Source organism: Salmo salar, chromosome 04, assembly GCF_965601325.2.
Source record: "Salmo salar chromosome 04, fSalSal1, whole genome shotgun sequence".
In the NCBI taxonomy this organism is placed as follows: Eukaryota; Metazoa; Chordata; class Actinopteri; order Salmoniformes; family Salmonidae; genus Salmo; species Salmo salar.
In genome coordinates, this window is record NC_138294.1 from 56,003,105 (window position 1) to 56,021,458 (window position 18,354).

At 42.6% G+C, this 18,354-nt stretch overlaps 2 protein-coding genes across 3 annotated transcripts; both read left to right on the forward strand.

Annotated features, from left to right (window-relative positions):
• The first annotated feature begins 229 nt into the window (after positions 1-229).
• Positions 230-3,534, forward strand: LOC106603347 (dicarboxylate carrier UCP2). The gene is made up of 8 exons (XM_014196908.3): positions 230-330; positions 695-830; positions 1,152-1,358; positions 1,523-1,730; positions 1,840-2,037; positions 2,141-2,242; positions 2,343-2,523; positions 2,708-3,534. Exons 3-8 carry the CDS (start codon positions 1,233-1,235, stop codon positions 2,820-2,822), a joined length of 930 nt encoding a protein of 309 aa, XP_014052383.1. The 5' UTR covers positions 230-330; positions 695-830; positions 1,152-1,232; the 3' UTR covers positions 2,823-3,534.
• An 8,676-nt stretch (positions 3,535-12,210) lies between these two features.
• LOC106603348 (dicarboxylate carrier UCP2) lies at positions 12,211-16,318 on the forward strand. 2 transcript variants are annotated; one of them, XM_014196910.3, is made up of 8 exons: positions 12,211-12,379; positions 12,558-12,711; positions 13,532-13,730; positions 14,317-14,530; positions 14,643-14,840; positions 14,933-15,034; positions 15,142-15,322; positions 16,018-16,318. In XM_014196910.3, the coding sequence occupies exons 3-8, from the start codon at positions 13,605-13,607 to the stop codon at positions 16,109-16,111; spliced, it is 915 nt and encodes a 304-aa protein (XP_014052385.3). In that variant the 5' UTR covers positions 12,211-12,379; positions 12,558-12,711; positions 13,532-13,604; the 3' UTR covers positions 16,112-16,318. The 2 variants fall into 2 exon arrangements, with proteins under 2 accessions (XP_014052385.3, XP_014052386.3); XM_014196911.3 differs by lacking the exons at positions 12,211-12,379; positions 12,558-12,711 and having other exon boundaries at positions 14,162-14,530.
• Positions 16,319-18,354: the final 2,036 nt, after the last annotated feature.

An 18,354-nucleotide genomic window follows, 5' to 3' on the forward strand; every position in this document is an offset into this window, starting at 1 on the left:
AACTTCACAAGTTTAGAAATAACTTCTGTTCAGATTTTTTGAAGATGCAGATACAGTAAACAACAGCCCAAGACGCACGACCTGAACTTGTTGTCCTACCATAAACACTTGACTTGAGATAAACATAGCATGTGTGACTCACTACGCAATTTGACGGTATGCCTGAGCTGCAGCGCGTAAGACGAGCCTATAAATTGAGGAGTGCTTTTGTAAAAGTGCAGTACCCTGAAACAGCAAGGAGCAAAACACAACAGGATAAAAAAATTGAGGATTAATTTTTATTTTTGAGGTCATATATTGGATTACATTTTTTCTACAAAATTCCAAGAGGTAAATATACAGATGAATTGCTTGATATATGACAGAATAAGAGCATTTAGTAATTTAACCTACACTTGACTATATAGCCTGCACTTATAGATGTATTTTTGTGACAATTTGTTTTACAAGTCACTAGGTCATTTTGTTGTGTTAAAATTGGTTTAAATTTAAATAGAAGTAGCAACAGTAGGTCTACTTGATGGTAAAATAAGGAGAAATGGTACCTATGGTAGGACTAGCAGCAACTGTAATGAGTGGTAGCATTTTAAGTTGTAAAAGATAAGTTACCATATTTCATGCCAGCTAAAGTCATACTTTACCATCATTATAGTCATGATCATAATCATTGATGAAAGTTTATTGATGTTCACAGGTAGTGGCATGCTGCTTTGCTGTCTCCAGGCAGATTTTATGGACCAAGGCATTTCATCAGTAAAACACCTCCAAACAAGAAGTTTACCTGTGAAAGAGACTTGAAGATTCTCCTCATCAATATCGCTCACTGACAGGTACTACATCCCACTGAGAGTTGCACTGTATGGGAAAACCTTAGCAAATAAATCAAAGCATGTCCCACTTAGCATTGGATGACAGTGATTGACAGCACCATTCTCTGTATAGCTACAATGAAAGTTCACTATGTCAGTTTGGATGAACATACTATGCTAGCAGCAGTAATCTTAACCAGACAAGTCATGTGCAAATTCATATATAATGGAATGGAATGTTGATATGCAAGTGGTCACCTGTCCTTCATGAAAATGCCTCTGTGTGATGTGATATAGTATCCAATCATTATCTCTGTGTCCTGTCCCCTCTGGTAACCACAGAGTTGCTCAGCTGGCTGATCCTTGTTGTTCTACTGTTGAATTGATTGTCTTGAACTCAAGCAACACATCTCCGGCACAGCTATGGTTGGAATAAAACCCACAGACCTGGCGCCAACGACGGCTGTCAAGTTTGTTGGTGCAGGCACAGCAGCCTGCATCGCTGACCTTGTGACCTTCCCCTTGGATACTGCCAAAGTCAGACTACAGGTGAGGGGCGTGGATGGATGAGAGGCAGGCTAGGTGGCCTTGATTAAAACTGAACATTAAATCTGCACAAATCAGTTAAAATGTAGACTGAATGTGAGAAAGCGCAAGTCATGGTGAACATCCCCCAGTCAGGTGTAAGCAATCCTATCTACTTTGTATTCCAGATTCAAGGGGAGGCTCAGTTGGGGCATGGGGCCCAGGCTGTGAGGTATCGGGGCGTGTTTGGTACCATCACCACCATGGTGCGTACGGAGGGGGCCAGGAGCCTCTACAGCGGGCTGGTGGCAGGGCTCCAGAGGCAGATGAGCTTCGCCTCCGTCCGTATCGGCCTCTATGACTCCATGAAGCAGTTCTACACTCATGGCTCTGACAGTAAGTTTTAAAACCCCTATATAACCTTATAACCTCACTTGTGCTGACCTCTATCTTATACACTTAATTTATTGGGGACCCATAACGAACTGTGCACACCTCTCTTCAGGTGCTAGCATCGTTACTCGGCTCATGGCAGGCTGCACCACCGGAGCAATGGCTGTGATGTTTGCTCAGCCCACAGACGTGGTCAAGGTACGTTTCCAGGCTCAAGTACGTCTGGCTGACGGGGTGAAGAGATACAACGGTACTATGGACGCTTATCGGTCCATCGCCCGAGATGAAGGGGTGCGGGGCCTTTGGAAAGGTTGGTAGCAATCTCACAGTCAGGAAGGAAAAATGCCTGACCTGAAAATATTAGAGCAACTAAGAACAAAACACTTACTTAAATCTATGTTCCTCTGTTCTAGGCTGCATGCCGAATATAACGCGCAATGCCATTGTGAATTGTTGCGAGCTGGTCACCTACGACATCATCAAGGAACTCATATTGAAGTACGACCTAATGACAGGTAAGGTTACTCTCTAGTTTTGACCTAGAACTGTGTTACATAACATATTAATGTAGCTATGTAATGTTAATGTAATGAATGTTTGATATTTCTCCCCCAGATAACCTTCCATGCCACTTCACGGCTGCGCTCGGTGCAGGTTTCTGTACCACCATTGTCGCATCACCAGTAGATGTGGTTAAGACCAGATTCATGAATTCAACGTCAGGCCAGTACAGCAGTGCAATGAACTGTGCCTACACTATGGTGACTAAGGAGGGGCCAACAGCCTTTTACAAGGGGTAAGAGTTTGATCATTAAGGCTTGCTAGAAAACACTTTGAATGATATTATCCTAGATTAGCATGGAAAACTGCTGCACCCGCTGTAACATCTGCTAAACTGTGTACGTGACTAATAAACTTTGATTTGAAAACACCTGTCTGCTACACAGCTATAATAGCATCTCCTTTCCACTCTCTCACAGGTTTGTGCCCTCCTTCCTGCGACTGGGGTCCTGGAACATTGTGATGTTTGTGTCTTATGAGCAGATCAAGAGGGCTATGATGAGGACAAAGGCCTCCTGGGAGTCACCATTCTGATTTTGTGTTATTTTTCTAATGTTTCTCTGGACTGAGCCTTGCAGGCCTGAAGGCTTCACCACAGCACAGTGGAAATCACGCCCGTTCTCCCCCATTGTTCCATGAAATGGATTTCTGGAGTGGGCTTCTAACAGTGGTGACATATATTCATTTTTAAAGCCAGAGAGTCAGATATGTAGGATTCACAGGAGGTTGGTGGCAACTTAATTGGGGAGGACAGGCTCCTGGTAATGGCTGGAGCGGAATGGTATCAAATACATCCAACACATGGTTTCCATGTGTTTGATGCCATTCCATTTGCTCCATTCCAGACATTATTATGCTCCGTCCTCCCATCAGCAGCCTCCTGTGGTAGGATTATCCACCACTATACATGTTAAGGTGTAAGGCCCAAATGGGGCCCATGTGAAATGGTCTTGTAGCAAATGGCCTGTGAAACAATGGCCACTTTTAGATAGTAGAGCGGAGCCATAGACCGTTCCTCTTATTCTCCCTCATTCTTTTCCTTTGACTGTGTAAAGAAATGTTTACAGTTTTGCGCTTATGATGAAGTTGTTTATATTTCTATGTATTATTTGTTTACATGTGGCATTTTCTTGGTTTATCGCTGGTCGATAACTCATAATCAGGTCATGAATTATGTATATTCCAATGCAAATGCAATACATTCAGTTGACCTAAAACATAAATAAAGCTGCACTTTTTTCCCCGATTGGGTTGCCTTTTTAGACCTAAAACGACATTCTAAATGGTAGAGAAGTATAGAACTAACCTCACTTACAGCTCTTTATCTAATGGGATCAATCTTCTCTCTGTAAAATTCAATTTTGACCACTGGAAGAAAAAAAATGGGCGTGTAAGTGGGGCAGAGACTTTACTCGATACACACCTGCTTTCTTTTACAAAATTGAGCATCTTTATACTATCTTTATCCTTAGTCTAGAGTGCCATACACATACAATAGTGTGCTAAGTAAGATTTAAAACTGCAGACCCAAACCATTGACTTTAGTGAACCAAATACTTTCTTCCAATAATATTTGAGAGACACGTAACAACAGAAACAGATGGAAATGCTTAAAGTTCTATTAGCACCAAGTGATTCTACATGCATCATGCACTCAGTTGTTTTTAATATCATTTCATGTTTTAAAGTAATACACTTACTTATCCTCTCAGGGAGCATGGTCATTTCAGCCATGCATTGTTATGTGTCCTTATTATCACAAGGCAGCTTGTGTCAGTTGAGGAAGCTGATTGTTTCCCAGTGACGGTCCTTCTCAGCCTGTGATTGCTGATAAAGCCAGAGGCTCAATGATGAACCATGTGTTGAGGTGGTGGTAGTCAATCCTGTGACTAGACTTAAGGCTAAGTCCAAAGTTAGTCAATCCATATATTTGCTTCAGCTTGATCAGATTTATAAATTGAATTATTTTCATAACACACCCATCTTGTCCAGGGGACAAGACCAACACTGGGAGGGGGACAAGGGGTTCGAGACAGAGGTCAAGACGGAGGCCAGAAAATGTTAGTCCAATACAAGACAATGATTGTAATGTTGTCAAAACATTACAAAATGTCCAGTATTTCTGTGTTCATATTTCAGAACAACATATGGATTCTTTAGACATTCAGAATAGTGAGAAAATGCTGCTGAGGAAAAATAAAGCCACTCTACACATTATTACTAACCCAAACACAGTGGGGAACAATGGGCCTTCTGCACCATCAGAGAGGGGCTAAGGATTTATCAAATAATTATTATAATAATATAATAATCATGATGATTATACTATTATTTTCAATTATGTTCTGATTTAATCTCTTCAGTTTTTTTGGGCAAGGAAATCGTTAAGTTAAAACTTCTTCAGGATTGGTGGGTCCTCTGCGGGATGATTGAGCTAACGTAGGCTAATGCGATTAGCATGAGGTTGTAAGTAACAAGAACAATTCCCAGGAGATAGACATATCTGATATTGTGAGAAAGCTTAAATTCTTGTTAATCTAACTGCACTGTCCAATTTACAGTAGCTATTACAATGAAAGAATACCATGCTAGGAGGAGAGTGCACAGTTTTGAAAAGTTATTAATAAACAAATTCAGGGCCTTCAGGGCCTGAGCTACAGGCAGTTAGATTGGGGTATGTCATTTTAGATGAACATTTTAAAAAGGGGCCGATCCTTAAGAGGTTTTAATGGTTGGGTGTTTTTGTATTCTTATGATTGGGACCTACTGGCTTATTATGTCCATGTTTATGGACTGCTTATCCTTTAACATCATGCTGTGTGTGACTGCTGTCTTTCCATCAGCCCTATGCAGTGGTGTAGTGGTGCCTGGAGAACTGGGTATACTCTAATTTTGCCAAAAAGTCCCAAACAGCTCGCCCAGCGAAGGAAAGCACCCTGTGGGAAAAATCCTATTATTTCCAATGTTTTTTAATGAGTTTCCGATAGATTTTTCAGATTTTCACTCTCAAAACCACACCTTTTTTTATATAATAAAAATGTGATGGTCTAAGTCCACAACAATGCTTAAATCACATCAATCTGATTGGGTGGGCCTGTCAGGGCCTGGCTCCCCAGTGGGTGGGCCTCTGACCACCCAGGCTCATCCATGTCTGTGCCCCTGATTACGGTTCACAAATAGCCTACTTACCAACACTTCGGACTAAACTTTTTCAATACTTGGTTTGCATACCCATTGTTGCCTTAGTTAGCATATAATGGTAGATATCACAAGTTCAAACGTCTTTCCTACCCTACCGGCTACCGATGTCATTCTTCTGTGAGCTGCTCCATGCCAAAACCAGCTGAGAGCTGCACACTCTTGCTGCCTGCTGATGATATTCCGCTAAACTAGGATGTGTGCAGCAGGCATGCAAATATATTTCACGTGCTTTGCGAATGTGTAGACTACTTTGTGCATGATTTCTCTATTGTACTACATAATTGATAAATCGTATACCTCCACTACACTACTTTGATATGCATTAGTAAGGATTAAGAAGTGAGTATATGCAATGCTCACTGAAAGAAAAGTGGGTATACGGTTTACAGTGGCGACTCATCATTCAGGGCAGGTGGGGCTAGCTAAAAAATACAAATTAATTAATTCATGCGTTGTCTGTTTTGCATGTTATTTTGGCATTCATTCATGTCACATATCAGTTTGCAAACAATGTGAAAACAAATTTATTGAGTGAATAAAGCTGCACACAAACAGGGTTTCTTTATTGAGTAAGGCAGCTCCAAAATGCAGGTGTTTCAGTCTATCTCAGTGCTTTCTGTGGTGGAGGGGCATCCAGTGGGAAATACAGAGCATAGGCGTTGGTAATCTTCTCTAGTTGCGCCATGATTGGCTCAGTGTTCTGTCAGTGTTCACTCATGGGGACACTACGTCACCGCAGTATCTACAGGGAGAGCTAGACAGTTCAATCCCCCTTGGGTGCTACCATAGATTTACATTAGAATTGCCCATCTAAGAAGGCTCATGATCATTAGCCACAGATAAAATTATGTCAAAGCACATTATATCTACCATAGCTTTGATTGGACTGATCATATCAACATCATACTTTGAAAATCTTAGCTCGCAAGCTAGACAAGCAGTCATCATCATGAATCAAGTCGACAATCTACTGGCAAATCCTTTTCAACCTTGTCATATTAAGATAAATTATAGATAAAATGTATCGGTGCTCATCGGCCATTGGACATAAACATTACACAACAATTCAGAAATCACAAATTCAACAATGAGTGGTTTGGAAGGAATCAGTGGCTAACTGAAAGTGTTGCAAAGCAATCACCATTTTGCTTCCCTGCCTGCTATTCTGTGGAGAGGGTGTGTGGTCCAAGTCTGGGTTTAAGTATTTAAAACATCTTTCTGACAGGGTCTCTTTTCCAAGCTTAAAATGATAAACATACACACGCAACACCATGGCCAGAAAAAGTTGAATACATTGGCCATGCTGTCAATCCAGCATGACTTCTTCCCTGTTCAAAACAATTGGAAACTTGGAACTGGGAAATCTCAGACTTCAGTGAGTTCAAGACAACTGGGAACTCTGAAAAAAATTAGCTCCGACTGGGAAAATACATTTTGAACGGTCATCCAACTCGGAATTCCAAGTAGGGAACTCGGGCCTCTTTCTAGAGCTCTGACCTGAAGATCACTTACGTCATGATTGAACCTTTTTCAGAGTTCCCAGTTGTCTTGAAAGCACCATAAATCCAGAGAATGCCAGACTTTGATGACAAAGTTTGATGACAACATTTGCCCATTAGAAGGACTGACGTGCCACCTTCCTGTTCAAGTGAGCACAGCACGACAATGGTGAGTCCAAAAATGTCTTGTATGCTGCTGCATAAATGATGTAATATGTCAGGGAGTTATGTAAACTGTAGCTAAGAAAGTAATACTAAGTGTATGTTGTGTAGTAAGCTGTTAGTAGCCCATGTGCCTCACCCTAATCATTTTGTCCCTTTCCCCCTCAGAACTTAGCCTACTGTTCTGACTTGGTGGTGCACATGTTGCCTATAGCATGTTTTAGAGAAATGTTATCACTGAATATTGTAAGAGCTTTCATTGTCTGCTTAAATGCCCCCTTTATTTATCCTATGGTTCTGACTTGGTGTACAGGGAGAACACTGTAAGACGGCCCATGTTCTGAATTCTGTCGCTGTACATTTCAAAAGTGCTGAAAAAATAGTTATATTGACTACATCCATTTTAGCTCGCTCATTAATGTCTTAATCGAATTGACGGATTGCCTCTTTATCACTCATCAATCCCTTATGCCATAGTTTGTACATCTCAAGTGTTATTGGCCTATTGCTTATATAAGTCTAGCTCATTGGTATCTTATTCATCATTTTAGGCAATGTTGGAATGATATCATTGTTTTGCTTACTTTGTGTATTATAATTAGCTCATGTGCTTTTCTTGAGGAGGAGAAAATACTATATAATGTTGTTGGGTCTGTAACCATGTTTGCCAGTAATTCCATATTGCGAAGGTTGTGTGTCAGTATATTGTCTATAAAAGTGGATCCTCATGATTGTATTTTCCTTCCCTTTTAGACCACATATGCCTAATAAAATACTTTAAATGATAGACTAACCGTCTCTCTCTCGCTCGCTCTCTGTGTGGGGACTTAAAGAAGAGTAAAGTTAAGGCCGCAACATCTTGCTGAATATATCTGCACTAACATCTATCTGAATTTCTGTCGGTGTCCATTTTGAAAGGGCTGAAGGAGTAGTCCTACATCGTCGCAGCACGTTTGCTTGCACGTGCTTTTACTTAGAGCTAAGTGTTAATAATATTAGAATAAACATGATGAATTTGTGAAAATAAATGTAATAAGGTTTGTATATGGTTCAAAAGTCAAAACTCATTTTGGAGTTTTCCCTGTGGCTCAGTTGGTAGAGCATGGTGTTTGCAACGCCAGCATGGTGTGTGCAACGCCAGGGTTGTGGGTTCGATTCCCACGGGGGGCAGTACAAAAAGAAAATGCATGAAATGTATGCATTCACTACTGTAAGTCACTCTGGGTAAGAGCGTCTGCTAAATGACTAAAATGTAAATGTAAAAATGTTATTATTGAAGGAGAATGCGGTTCTTATTGACTTACCCAAATTCAAAAGGAGTTAGTAGTAACCACATTTGTTTAAGCAAATCAGCCATATCAGCTACAGTTGAAGTCGGAAGTTTACATACACCTTAGCCAAAGACATTTAAACTCCGTTTTTCACAATTCCTGACATTTAATCCTAGTAAAAATTCCCTATCTTAGGTCAGTTAGGATCACCACCTTATTTTAAGAATGTGAAATGTCAGAATAGTAGTAGAGAGAATTATTTATTTCAGCTTTTATTTCTTCATCACATTCCCAGCGGGTCAGAAGTTTACATACACTCAATTAGTATTTGGTAGCATTGCCTTTAAATTGTTTAACTTGGGTCAAACGTTTCTGGTAGCCTTCCACAAGCTTCCCACAATAACTTTGGTGAATTTTGGCCCATTCCTCCTGACAAAGCTGGTGTAACTGAGTCAGGTTTGTAGGCCGCCATGCTCGCACATGTGTTTTCAGTTCTGCCCACACATTTTCTATATGATTGAGGTCAGGGCTTTGTGATGACCACTCCAATACCTTGACTTTGTTGTCCTTATGCCATTTTGACACAACTTTGGAAGTATGCTTGTGGTCATTGTCCATTTGGAAGACCCATTTGCGACCAAGCTTTAACTTCCTGACTAATGTCTTGTGATGTTGCTTCAATATATCCACATAATTTTCCTTTGTCATGATGCCATCTATTTTGTGAAGTGCACCAGTCCCTCCTGCAGCAAAGCACCCCCACAACATGATGCTGCCACCCCCGTGCTTCATGGTTGGGATGGTGTTCCTCAGCTTGCAAGCCTCCCCCTTTTTCCTCCAAACATAACGATGGTCATTATGGCCAAACAGTTCTATTTTTTGTTTCATCAGAGGACATTTCTCCAAAAAGTACGATCTTTGTCCCCATGTGCAGTTGCAAACCGTAGTCTGGCTTTTTTACGGCGGTTTTGGAGCAGTGGCTTCTTCGTTGCTGAGCTGCCTTTCAGTTTATGTCGATATAGGACTCGTTTTACTGTGGATATAGATACTTTTGTACCTGTTTCCTCCAGCATCTTCACAAGGTCCTTTGCTGTTGTTCTGGGAGTCCTCTCCTGTACTCCCTGTTCACCCATGATTGCGTGGCCATGCACGCCTCCAACTCAATCATCAAGTTTGCAGACGACACTACAGTGGTAGACTTGATTACCAACAACGACAAGACGGCCTACAGGGAGGAGGTGAGGGCCCTCGGAGTGTGGTGTGAGGAAAATAACCTCACACTCAACGTCAACAAAACAAAGGAGATGATCGTGGACTTCAGGAAACAGCAGAGGGAGCAGCCCCCTATCCACATCGACAGGACAGTAGTGGAGAAGGTGGAGAGTTTTAAGTTCCTCTGCGTACACATCATGGACAAACTGAAATGGTCCACCCACACAGACAGAGTGGTGAACAAGGCGCAACAGCGCCTCTTCAACCACAAGAGGCTGGCTTGTCACCGAATTTTCCAAGCTGTTTAAAGGCACAGTCAACTTAGTGTATGTAAACTTCTGACCCACTGGAATTGTGATACAGTGAATTATAAGTGAAATAATCTGTCTGTAAACAATTGTTGGAAAAATGACTTGTGTCATGCACAAAGTAGATGTCCTAACCGACTTGCCAAAACTATAGTTTGTTAACAAGAAATGTGTGGAGTGGTTGAAAAAAGAGTTTTAATGACTCCAACCTAAGTGTATGTAAACTTCCGAGTTGTTTTTTTTTAAAGGTAGTAAATGAGGCTGAATGAACTGTTTTGCTGTCAGACTGTTAACCTGTTAAGCTATAGTCTTAATGTTTCAAGAAAGGAGTGTATATATTTGGCCTGGCGAAGTGGTTTAATGCGCTGACTGAATGGAAACTGATAATTATGAGTTTTTTACTCCGCTGGTCTCGGCTGGTCTCAGGAAGAAATTAGCAGTCCCCAATGTCCAATATCTGACACCGAGACAAGATTGAGACACTCAATATGTGGTCTGGAGACCGGACTCCAATACTACAACACTACTCCAGACAGAAGACCTTTCACCCTCCTCTGTCCTGGAACATTGGAGTGTCTCATTAAACACTTCAGTGTCAAGAAAAAAAACACACTTATTGGAATCATTTGGGAGCTGTAAGAGGTTTTTTTGCCAGCTGCCCCTGTACCTTTTATCATAATAACACATAATTCAACCTCTCTGTTGGGCCTAATCCTTTGACACAACATACACATGATTTTAAGAAGGGGCACATAAGGAGGGGAGAGCAAAGGGTTTCCATCTGTAGGGGAGTCTGCCATGCCGGGTCTTACACAACAGCCTTGGAGCTCGTAGCATAGACGTCTACTTGGATGTTTCACATGTGGATTTTATTATTCTAAAGTGGTGTAGGATCTGCTGGTATATCCTCATCATGACTCAGCATCACCAGATGTAAACAGTTTAGGCCTACTTCCACACCTTAACTTATTTCACCTGGTCAGCTAGTTGTTAAAAACGCAACAGCCTTCGGTTGTGCAAGTACACCCCCTAGACAGGATGCTTGTCTGTCGCAAGGCCCTAAAATAACGGGATCCTAATCTTGTCCACCTACTGGCTCCCTCTCTGCGCTGACAACTGAGCCTGGGGACAAGGTTATGTTGCAGTCTTTGTGCTGTACTCAATGTCTTTAGCATATGTAAGAGCATTTGGCAAAATCAATGTGAATCAAATGTCTTGAAAAGTAGATACAGGACTGACTTGAGCTAAGAAGCAAAGAATATGATTAATTCAGGAGGTCGGAATAGGATTATAGCGGTGAGTCATCTGGTATCATCCAGTTGTTACAAGGTCGGAATAGTGATAAGGAGGTTTGATGAGTTTTAATCTTGATCTAGGGAATAAAACAATTAACAATCCTGCCAATAAAATGATATGTGAAATTGTGTTATTATAGATGCTATAGCCTATGGTTTTGAGATTACAGACCCTGCCTTTATGCCTGCACAGCCTATATGAACCTGCACAGCACACTCTGTTTGTTACTGGTTTATATTAATCAATTTAATATTTAATTCAATATTATGCAATTAACCCACCATGGCATGTATTGTTGGTAGAGGTGTGGAAGGCAATTGAATGAGCTTACCTCATAAATCGAATTGTGCCAATGGCAAAATTTCATATTCATAAATGTAAATTCGCTAATAAAAAACACTGTTCTGTGTTTTCTATAAGGAATTTGAGCAGTACATTAAGACCATTCAACATTCTTCTAATAAGAAAGCTGTTAAAACAATCAATATGTGTGTTTCTTTTAAAGTCTTTGTATAATCTGTAATTTGTTGTACCCCCTAGCATATGTTATCATTGTCTATTTGTGTACAGACTATTCTACGTTCTTATTTTTTTAAATGAATGAGCCAATCACAAGCAGCTATGTGAATTTGAGAACAGCTGGTGTAATCAATGGGCGAGTTGGTTCTACATCACCCGGTGCCCGGATTAGGTTTAGTGCGGTCATTTTAGACCATTTCATTGGTCCTAAAGTGAAATCTCCACCCTCCCGGGGCACCAGGTAATGAAAAATGAACTCGCCCATTAGTCCAAATTGTGCAATGGAAAGTGTTTACTTCAAACGGAAAACGTTTTGCAACAAAAACAATATTTTTTTATTGGACAAATGCAGGTAGATCCCTCCCCGTTTCGTGCTTCCGTTTGGTCCTAGTGAATACACCCCAGGGCAGGGCCAGTTCAGCTCGAACCCGCCAACCAGCTGAGAACAGACACGGTTGTCTTCTCATGACGTAACAGTGGTGGTATAAAAAGCTGCAGGGTTTGTTTTACCGCTTTCCGCTAACTCGACTCGAGGTTTCACTGTACGTGTTATCACAGAGGCATCAACCCAAAGGATTTGATATAGTTTTTTCCTGATCTAACTTTTCGTTATTTTATTCACGGTAAACTTTTAATATGTTCATAGCCCTACTGTCTATAGATTTTGTTTCACTTATGGAGAATGTAGTACAAAGTTAAGTTTATGTTACTGGTTATGCTTTGATAGCGTGTTTATTTTATTGCATCCTTGTTGGTGTAGGCTATAGATTTGAACTAAACCTGTTTTGTCTTGTTTTTCAGAATTTGTAGTATGTTTTTTGGATACGTCGTTTTTGAACGTTTTTCTATGGAAGAACAAGGCAACCAAATCATAATTGAAAGTAATTTTGACCAGAGGGACGCCTTTAGAGAATCCTGATCTCTGCCGTCACCATCCTGGGTCACTTGAGTAAAGGTAAAGTAGGCCACGTGGTTTATAAAAAAAAAATTAAAAAAGTTGGGTAAAGCTTTCGCCTGATATCTAGGTGTAATAATGCATAGCTTCATTTTATTAAGTAGATAGTACGTTGAAATGTCTTCAACAGTTAATATACTTATAATTAAACATTAATATAGGCTTGTCTGTTATTTTGAATTTGTAGAGTTAGTGCTTTTGGTTTCACGATCACTACATTGTATCGCTACACGCAGTGTTTCCTGAATACTCACTGTCTGATTCAGTATCGCGTAAACGAGGTACAGCGCTTCCTTTGTCTCGAGTCATTTGCTTAGTAGAGCGCTACTGACATGGCAACAGGCAGCTCCGCCAATGGGGATGCCTCATGGCAGTTCTGCAAATTGAGTAGACCAGTAAGTGATGTCCGTTGAAACAACTGCTTGCCTACAGTTTGAACTAAGCCCCTCGATTTTCCACTTGCTTGGACCCTTTGGGGACAGTAGGCTACCGTCCATGCCTGCACGAATTTGACTGGTTCCAGGTGTAAGCGGTCACTTGGGGCATCAGCGAAATGACAAATGTGTAGAATTGCAGGAAATATCATTTAAAACTACAAAAATATCTCTGCCCCATGGGAAGATGTGTAGAACTGCAGGACATTAACTTTAAAACTCAGTTATTGTCCCCAAAAGGCTGGAGCTGGCCCTGGCTACCAGTCTAGTCTGAGTTGTTGTGCCAACAATCAATTGTGACATGGAAGCATGTCAGTGAAATGATGAATATTGCCATTTATTTGTACAATTGTTAATACACATGTGTTGTCCCTCTCCCTTTTCAGAATTGGGTAGAGTTCCCTTTGTCTTCACCTCATCAGTCTTCTTAAATTTTCACATTCCATTTATCTGGATAAAATGGTTGGATTCAGACCTGCTGACGTGCCCCCAACCGCTGCGGTGAAGTTTATCGGTGCTGGAACAGCGGCCTGCATTGCTGACCTATTCACCTTTCCCCTGGACACAGCCAAAGTCCGGCTACAGGTAAGCCTATGGATCATGTGTTCTTTGTTGAAATGAACTGGTGGGGTCCTGTATTGTAGCGCCATGAAATGGATCAACCAAGCATTTCCCACCTGGTTTTGTTCAGCAGATGGGGACCCGGGATGGTTGGAACTGGTCATCGTTTCTCATATGAAATCACATGTGAAAGGGCTCATTTGACTGGTCAAATGTGTTGCGCTGTCATACTAAAAGGGATACTTGACATTACTGTTGCATCAATCTTTTTACTGGCCATGGGTCTAAATTCTGAAACTGGGTTGGTCTACAAGATGACACCAAATTTGTCACTGACCCAAAAATGGCCCCTTTCATTTTTGGTTAATTGTATTGACTTTTTTTCTTAACATTAAAACTGATTTGCACTTTCTATTTCCTTCAATTTTGTCCCTCAACTTCCTTCCACAACTAAGCGGCCCAGGAAGTGATGGTAAAAGCCCTTGGAATCTGCAGGCCCTGGATGTAGCGTCATGGACACTGCCTGGACTCTCCTGCCCCATTCTCCAGTGTCATGCCTATGCTCCCTCCCCAGTGTCTGTTTAGTCCATGTCCCTTATTTTCCACACAGATCCAGGGAGAGGAGAAAGGTGTGGCAGCTAGTCATGGCACAGCAGTGAGGTATCGGGGTGTGTTTGGTACCATCACCACCATGGTGCGTACGGAGGGGGCCAGGAGCCTCTACAGCGGGCTGGTGGCAGGGCTCCAGAGGCAAATGAGCTTCGCCTCCATCCGTATTGGCCTCTATGACTCTGTCAAGTCATTCTACACCAAAGGCTCAGACCGTGAGTAGGCTACACTTCGCACACTGTATGCGAACATTGACCTTTTTCAAGTGATACTCATTCTCTTGAAAGTGGAACTCCCACTGTTCTAACTGAGTCTTTCTCTCTCCAGATGTAGGGATTGGCAGTCGCCTGCTGGCGGGCTGTACCACTGGAGCCATGGCAGTCGCATTAGCCCAGCCCACAGATGTGGTGAAGGTCCGCTTCCAGGCACAGGCTAGTTCCTCTGGCCCAAACCGACGTTACCATGGTACCATGCAGGCCTACAAGACCATCGCCAAGGAAGAGGGCATGCGTGGTCTGTGGAGAGGTGGGTGTTTGCTTGATCACACTGATCATTTGTGCCTTTTGTCCAATGTTTCTGTCAGCAGTATTGCTAACGTTTCCATCCCCACCTTGCAGGTACTGGCCCAAACATTGCCCGCAATGCTATCGTGAACTGCACTGAGCTGGTTACATATGACCTCATCAAGGACGCACTTCTTAAAAACACACCCCTGACTGGTGAGCCATTGCCTTGCCACATATTGTGCAAAATGACACATTTAAACTCTCATACTTCTGTCTGGTATTGTGCTGCCTCTCCTTAACCCTTTTCATTCGGCCTACAGATGACCTCCCCTGCCACTTCACATCTGCATTCGGTGCAGGATTCTGCACCACTGTGATTGCCTCTCCTGTGGATGTGGTGAAGACGAGATATATGAACTCTGCCCTCGGCCAGTACAGCAGCGCCCTCAACTGTGCTCATGCCATGGTGACCAAGGAGGGACCTCTTGCCTTCTACAAAGGGTAAGCCACATGTCATACGAATAAATGTTTTAGTTGCCTGGAGTCTCCTGGACTGGGTTGTATCAGATGGATGGTTTTAGAAGGCTCATACACCTTATTGATCAGTACTTTAAATATAGCTGCTTGCTTTGTATTATTCAAGGTATTGTCTAACAACCTGGTAATTACACTGAACAAAATATAAACACAACATGTTAAGTGTTGCAAAAAAATCCCAGAAATGTTCCATATGCACAAAAGGCAAATTTCTCTCAAATTGTGCACACATTTGCTGACATCCCTGTTAGTGAGCATTTCTCCTTTGACAAGATAATCAAGTCAAAATTATATTTATCACATGCACCGACTACAAGTATTACAGTGAAATGCCACCAGCCTCACAATCAGACGATGTGTAACCATGCCAGCCCATCTGGCTACTTCAACTGAGGGAAGGGTGGGGGTGCTCACCAGTGGGTTGACCTATGCCCTCCAAGGGCCACCCATGGCTACATCCCTGCCCAGTCATGTGAAATCCATAGATTAGGGCCTATTTAATGTATTTTAATTGACCTATTTCCTTATATGATCTTTAACTCAGTAAAATCCTTAATTGTTGCATGTTGTGTTTATTTTTGTTCAGTATAGTTTCTTTCCCCCTCCGGTTTATTGAAGCGTTTGCCTTGATCTGAGTTGTCTCAATTTGCTCCCTACAGGTTCATGCCCTCTTTTCTACGACTGGGCTCGTGGAACGTGGTGATGTTCGTTACATATGAGCAGCTGAAACGTGCCATGATGGCAGCCCGCTAAAACTGGCACTCTGTAGACCTGGCTATTGGCTGCAGTGGATGGTGATGCGGTGTTGCTCTTATTCCATTTAACTATCTTTTGTGGCCCTTGTTGTTTCCATTTTAAACCACTTTTCACTCACCTTTCACTGAAGTGTATTCCTGACACTGAAGATCTTGTCTATTGTCTTTTTAAGCTCTAACTTTTGACAATAAAATGTATACTTAATTATGACTTCTGTCTTTTTTGCAAATAACTTATTCATATGAGTCTTACCTATACCTGCTGGCAAGGAACACAATTCTAAATGTGGGGGTTAAAGGAAGGAGATTTCCAATTGGGTTTAAAATCGGGCTTAATATTATGGCTGTTGCTTCAGAAAGCTTGGTTGATCAGGTGTTTCTTGTCAGTGGCTTCTCCAGGAAACTGGCTGTCTCCTCTGGGAAGGATCCTGGGATAGGCATGGCTTTTCTAGACACCACTTTGTTGTATTTTGAGCTGGGTGGGGTTGGATGGGGAAGTGAAACTTTGTCTGTCTTTTTAAGCTCTAACTTTTGACAAAATGTATACAATAAAAGGGCTCCCAAGTGACGCCATGGTCTAAGGCACTGCATCTCAGTGCAAGAGGCATCACTACAGTCCCTGGTTCAAATCCAGGCTGGATCACATTTGGCCGTGATTGGGAGTTCCATAGGGTGGCGCACAATTGGCCCAGCATCATCCGTGTTTGGCCTGGGTAGGCTGTCATTGTAAGTAAGAGTTTGTTCTTAACTAGTTAAATAGATATAAAAATTAATGTTGAAGTCTGAAGGGGGAAGCAGAATCAAATCAAAGCGAGCACAGTCTATGACAAAGGGTGGCTGGAGTCTTTGACAATTTTTAGGGCCTTCCTCTGATACTGCCTGGTGTAGAGGTCCTGGATGGTGGGAAGCTTGGCCCCGGTGATGTACTGGGCCGTACGCGCTACCCTCTAGTGCCTTGCGGTAGGAGGCAGAGCAGTTGTCATACTAGGCAGTGATGCAACCAGTCAGGATGCTCTTCATGGTGCAACTGTAAAATTTGAGGATCTGAGGACTCATGCCAAATCTTTTCAGTCTCCTGAGGGGGAATAGATTTTGTCGTGCCCTTTTCACGACTGTCTTGGTGTGCTTGGACCATGTTAGTTTGTTGGTGATGTGGACACCAAGGAACTTGAAACTCAACCTGCTCCTCTACAGCCCCATCGATGAGAATGGGGGCGTGCTCGGTCCTCCTTTTCCTGTAGTCCACAATCATCTCCTTTGTCTTGATCACAATGAGGGAGAGGTTGTTTTCCTGGCACCACACGGCCAGGTCTCTGACCTCCTCTCTATAGGCTGTCTTGTTGTCGGTGATCAGGCCTACCACTTGTGTCATCGGAAAACGTAATGATGCTGTTGGAGTCGTGGCTGGCCATGCAGTCATGAGTGAACAGGGAGTACAGGAGGGGACTGAGCACGCACCCCTAAGAGGTCCCTGTGTTGAGAATCAGTCTGGCGGATGTGTTACCTACCCTTACCAACTGGGGGCGGCCCATCAGGAAGTCCAGGATCCAGTTGCAGAGGGAGGTGTTTAGTCCCAGGGTCCTTAGCTTAGTGATGAGTTTTGAGGGCACTATGGTGTTGAACGCTGAGCTGTAGTCAATGAATAGCATTCTCACGTAGGTGTTTCTTTTGTCCAGGTGTGAAAGGGCAGTGTGGAGTGCAATAGAGATTGCGTCATCTGTGGATCTGTTGGGGCGGTATGCAAATTGGAGTGGGTCCAGGGTTTCTGGGATACTGGTGTTGATGTGAGCCATGACCAGCCTTTCAAAGCACTTCATGGCTACAGACATGAGTGCTACTGGTCGGTAGTCATTTAGGCAGGTTACCTTAGTGTTCTTGGGCACAGGGACTATGGTGGTCTGCTTGAAACATGTTGGTATTACAGACTGTGCTTTGGCAAAGTGGGTGGGGTTATATCCTGCCTGTTTGGCCCTGTCCGGGGGTTTCATCGGATGGGGCCACAGTGTCTCCTGACCTCTCCTGTCTCAGCCTCCAGTATTTATGCTGCAGTAGTTTGTGTCGGGGGGCTAGGGTCAGTCTGTTACATCTGGAGTATTTCTCTTGTCTTATCCGGTGTCCTGTGTGAATTTAAATATGCTCTCTCTAATTCTCTCTCTTTCTTTCTCTCTCTCGGAGGACCTGAGCCCTAGGACCATGCCTCAGGACTACCTGGCATGATGACTCCTTGCTGTCCCCAGTCCA

Excerpts from the sequence above, each read along its gene's own strand:
- LOC106603347 (XM_014196908.3), top strand. The coding sequence starts at position 1,233 with ATGGTTGGAATAAAACCCACAGACCTGGCGCCAACGACGGCTGTCAAG. Across the intron at positions 1,359-1,522 it reads CTGCCAAAGTCAGACTACAG|ATTCAAGGGGAGGCTCAGTT; the intron begins GTGAGGGGCGTG and ends TTTGTATTCCAG. Across the intron at positions 2,038-2,140 it reads GGTGCGGGGCCTTTGGAAAG|GCTGCATGCCGAATATAACG; the intron begins GTTGGTAGCAAT and ends CCTCTGTTCTAG.
- LOC106603348 (XM_014196910.3), top strand. The coding sequence starts at position 13,605 with ATGGTTGGATTCAGACCTGCTGACGTGCCCCCAACCGCTGCGGTGAAG. Across the intron at positions 14,841-14,932 it reads CATGCGTGGTCTGTGGAGAG|GTACTGGCCCAAACATTGCC; the intron begins GTGGGTGTTTGC and ends CCCACCTTGCAG. Across the intron at positions 15,035-15,141 it reads TAAAAACACACCCCTGACTG|ATGACCTCCCCTGCCACTTC; the intron begins GTGAGCCATTGC and ends TTCGGCCTACAG.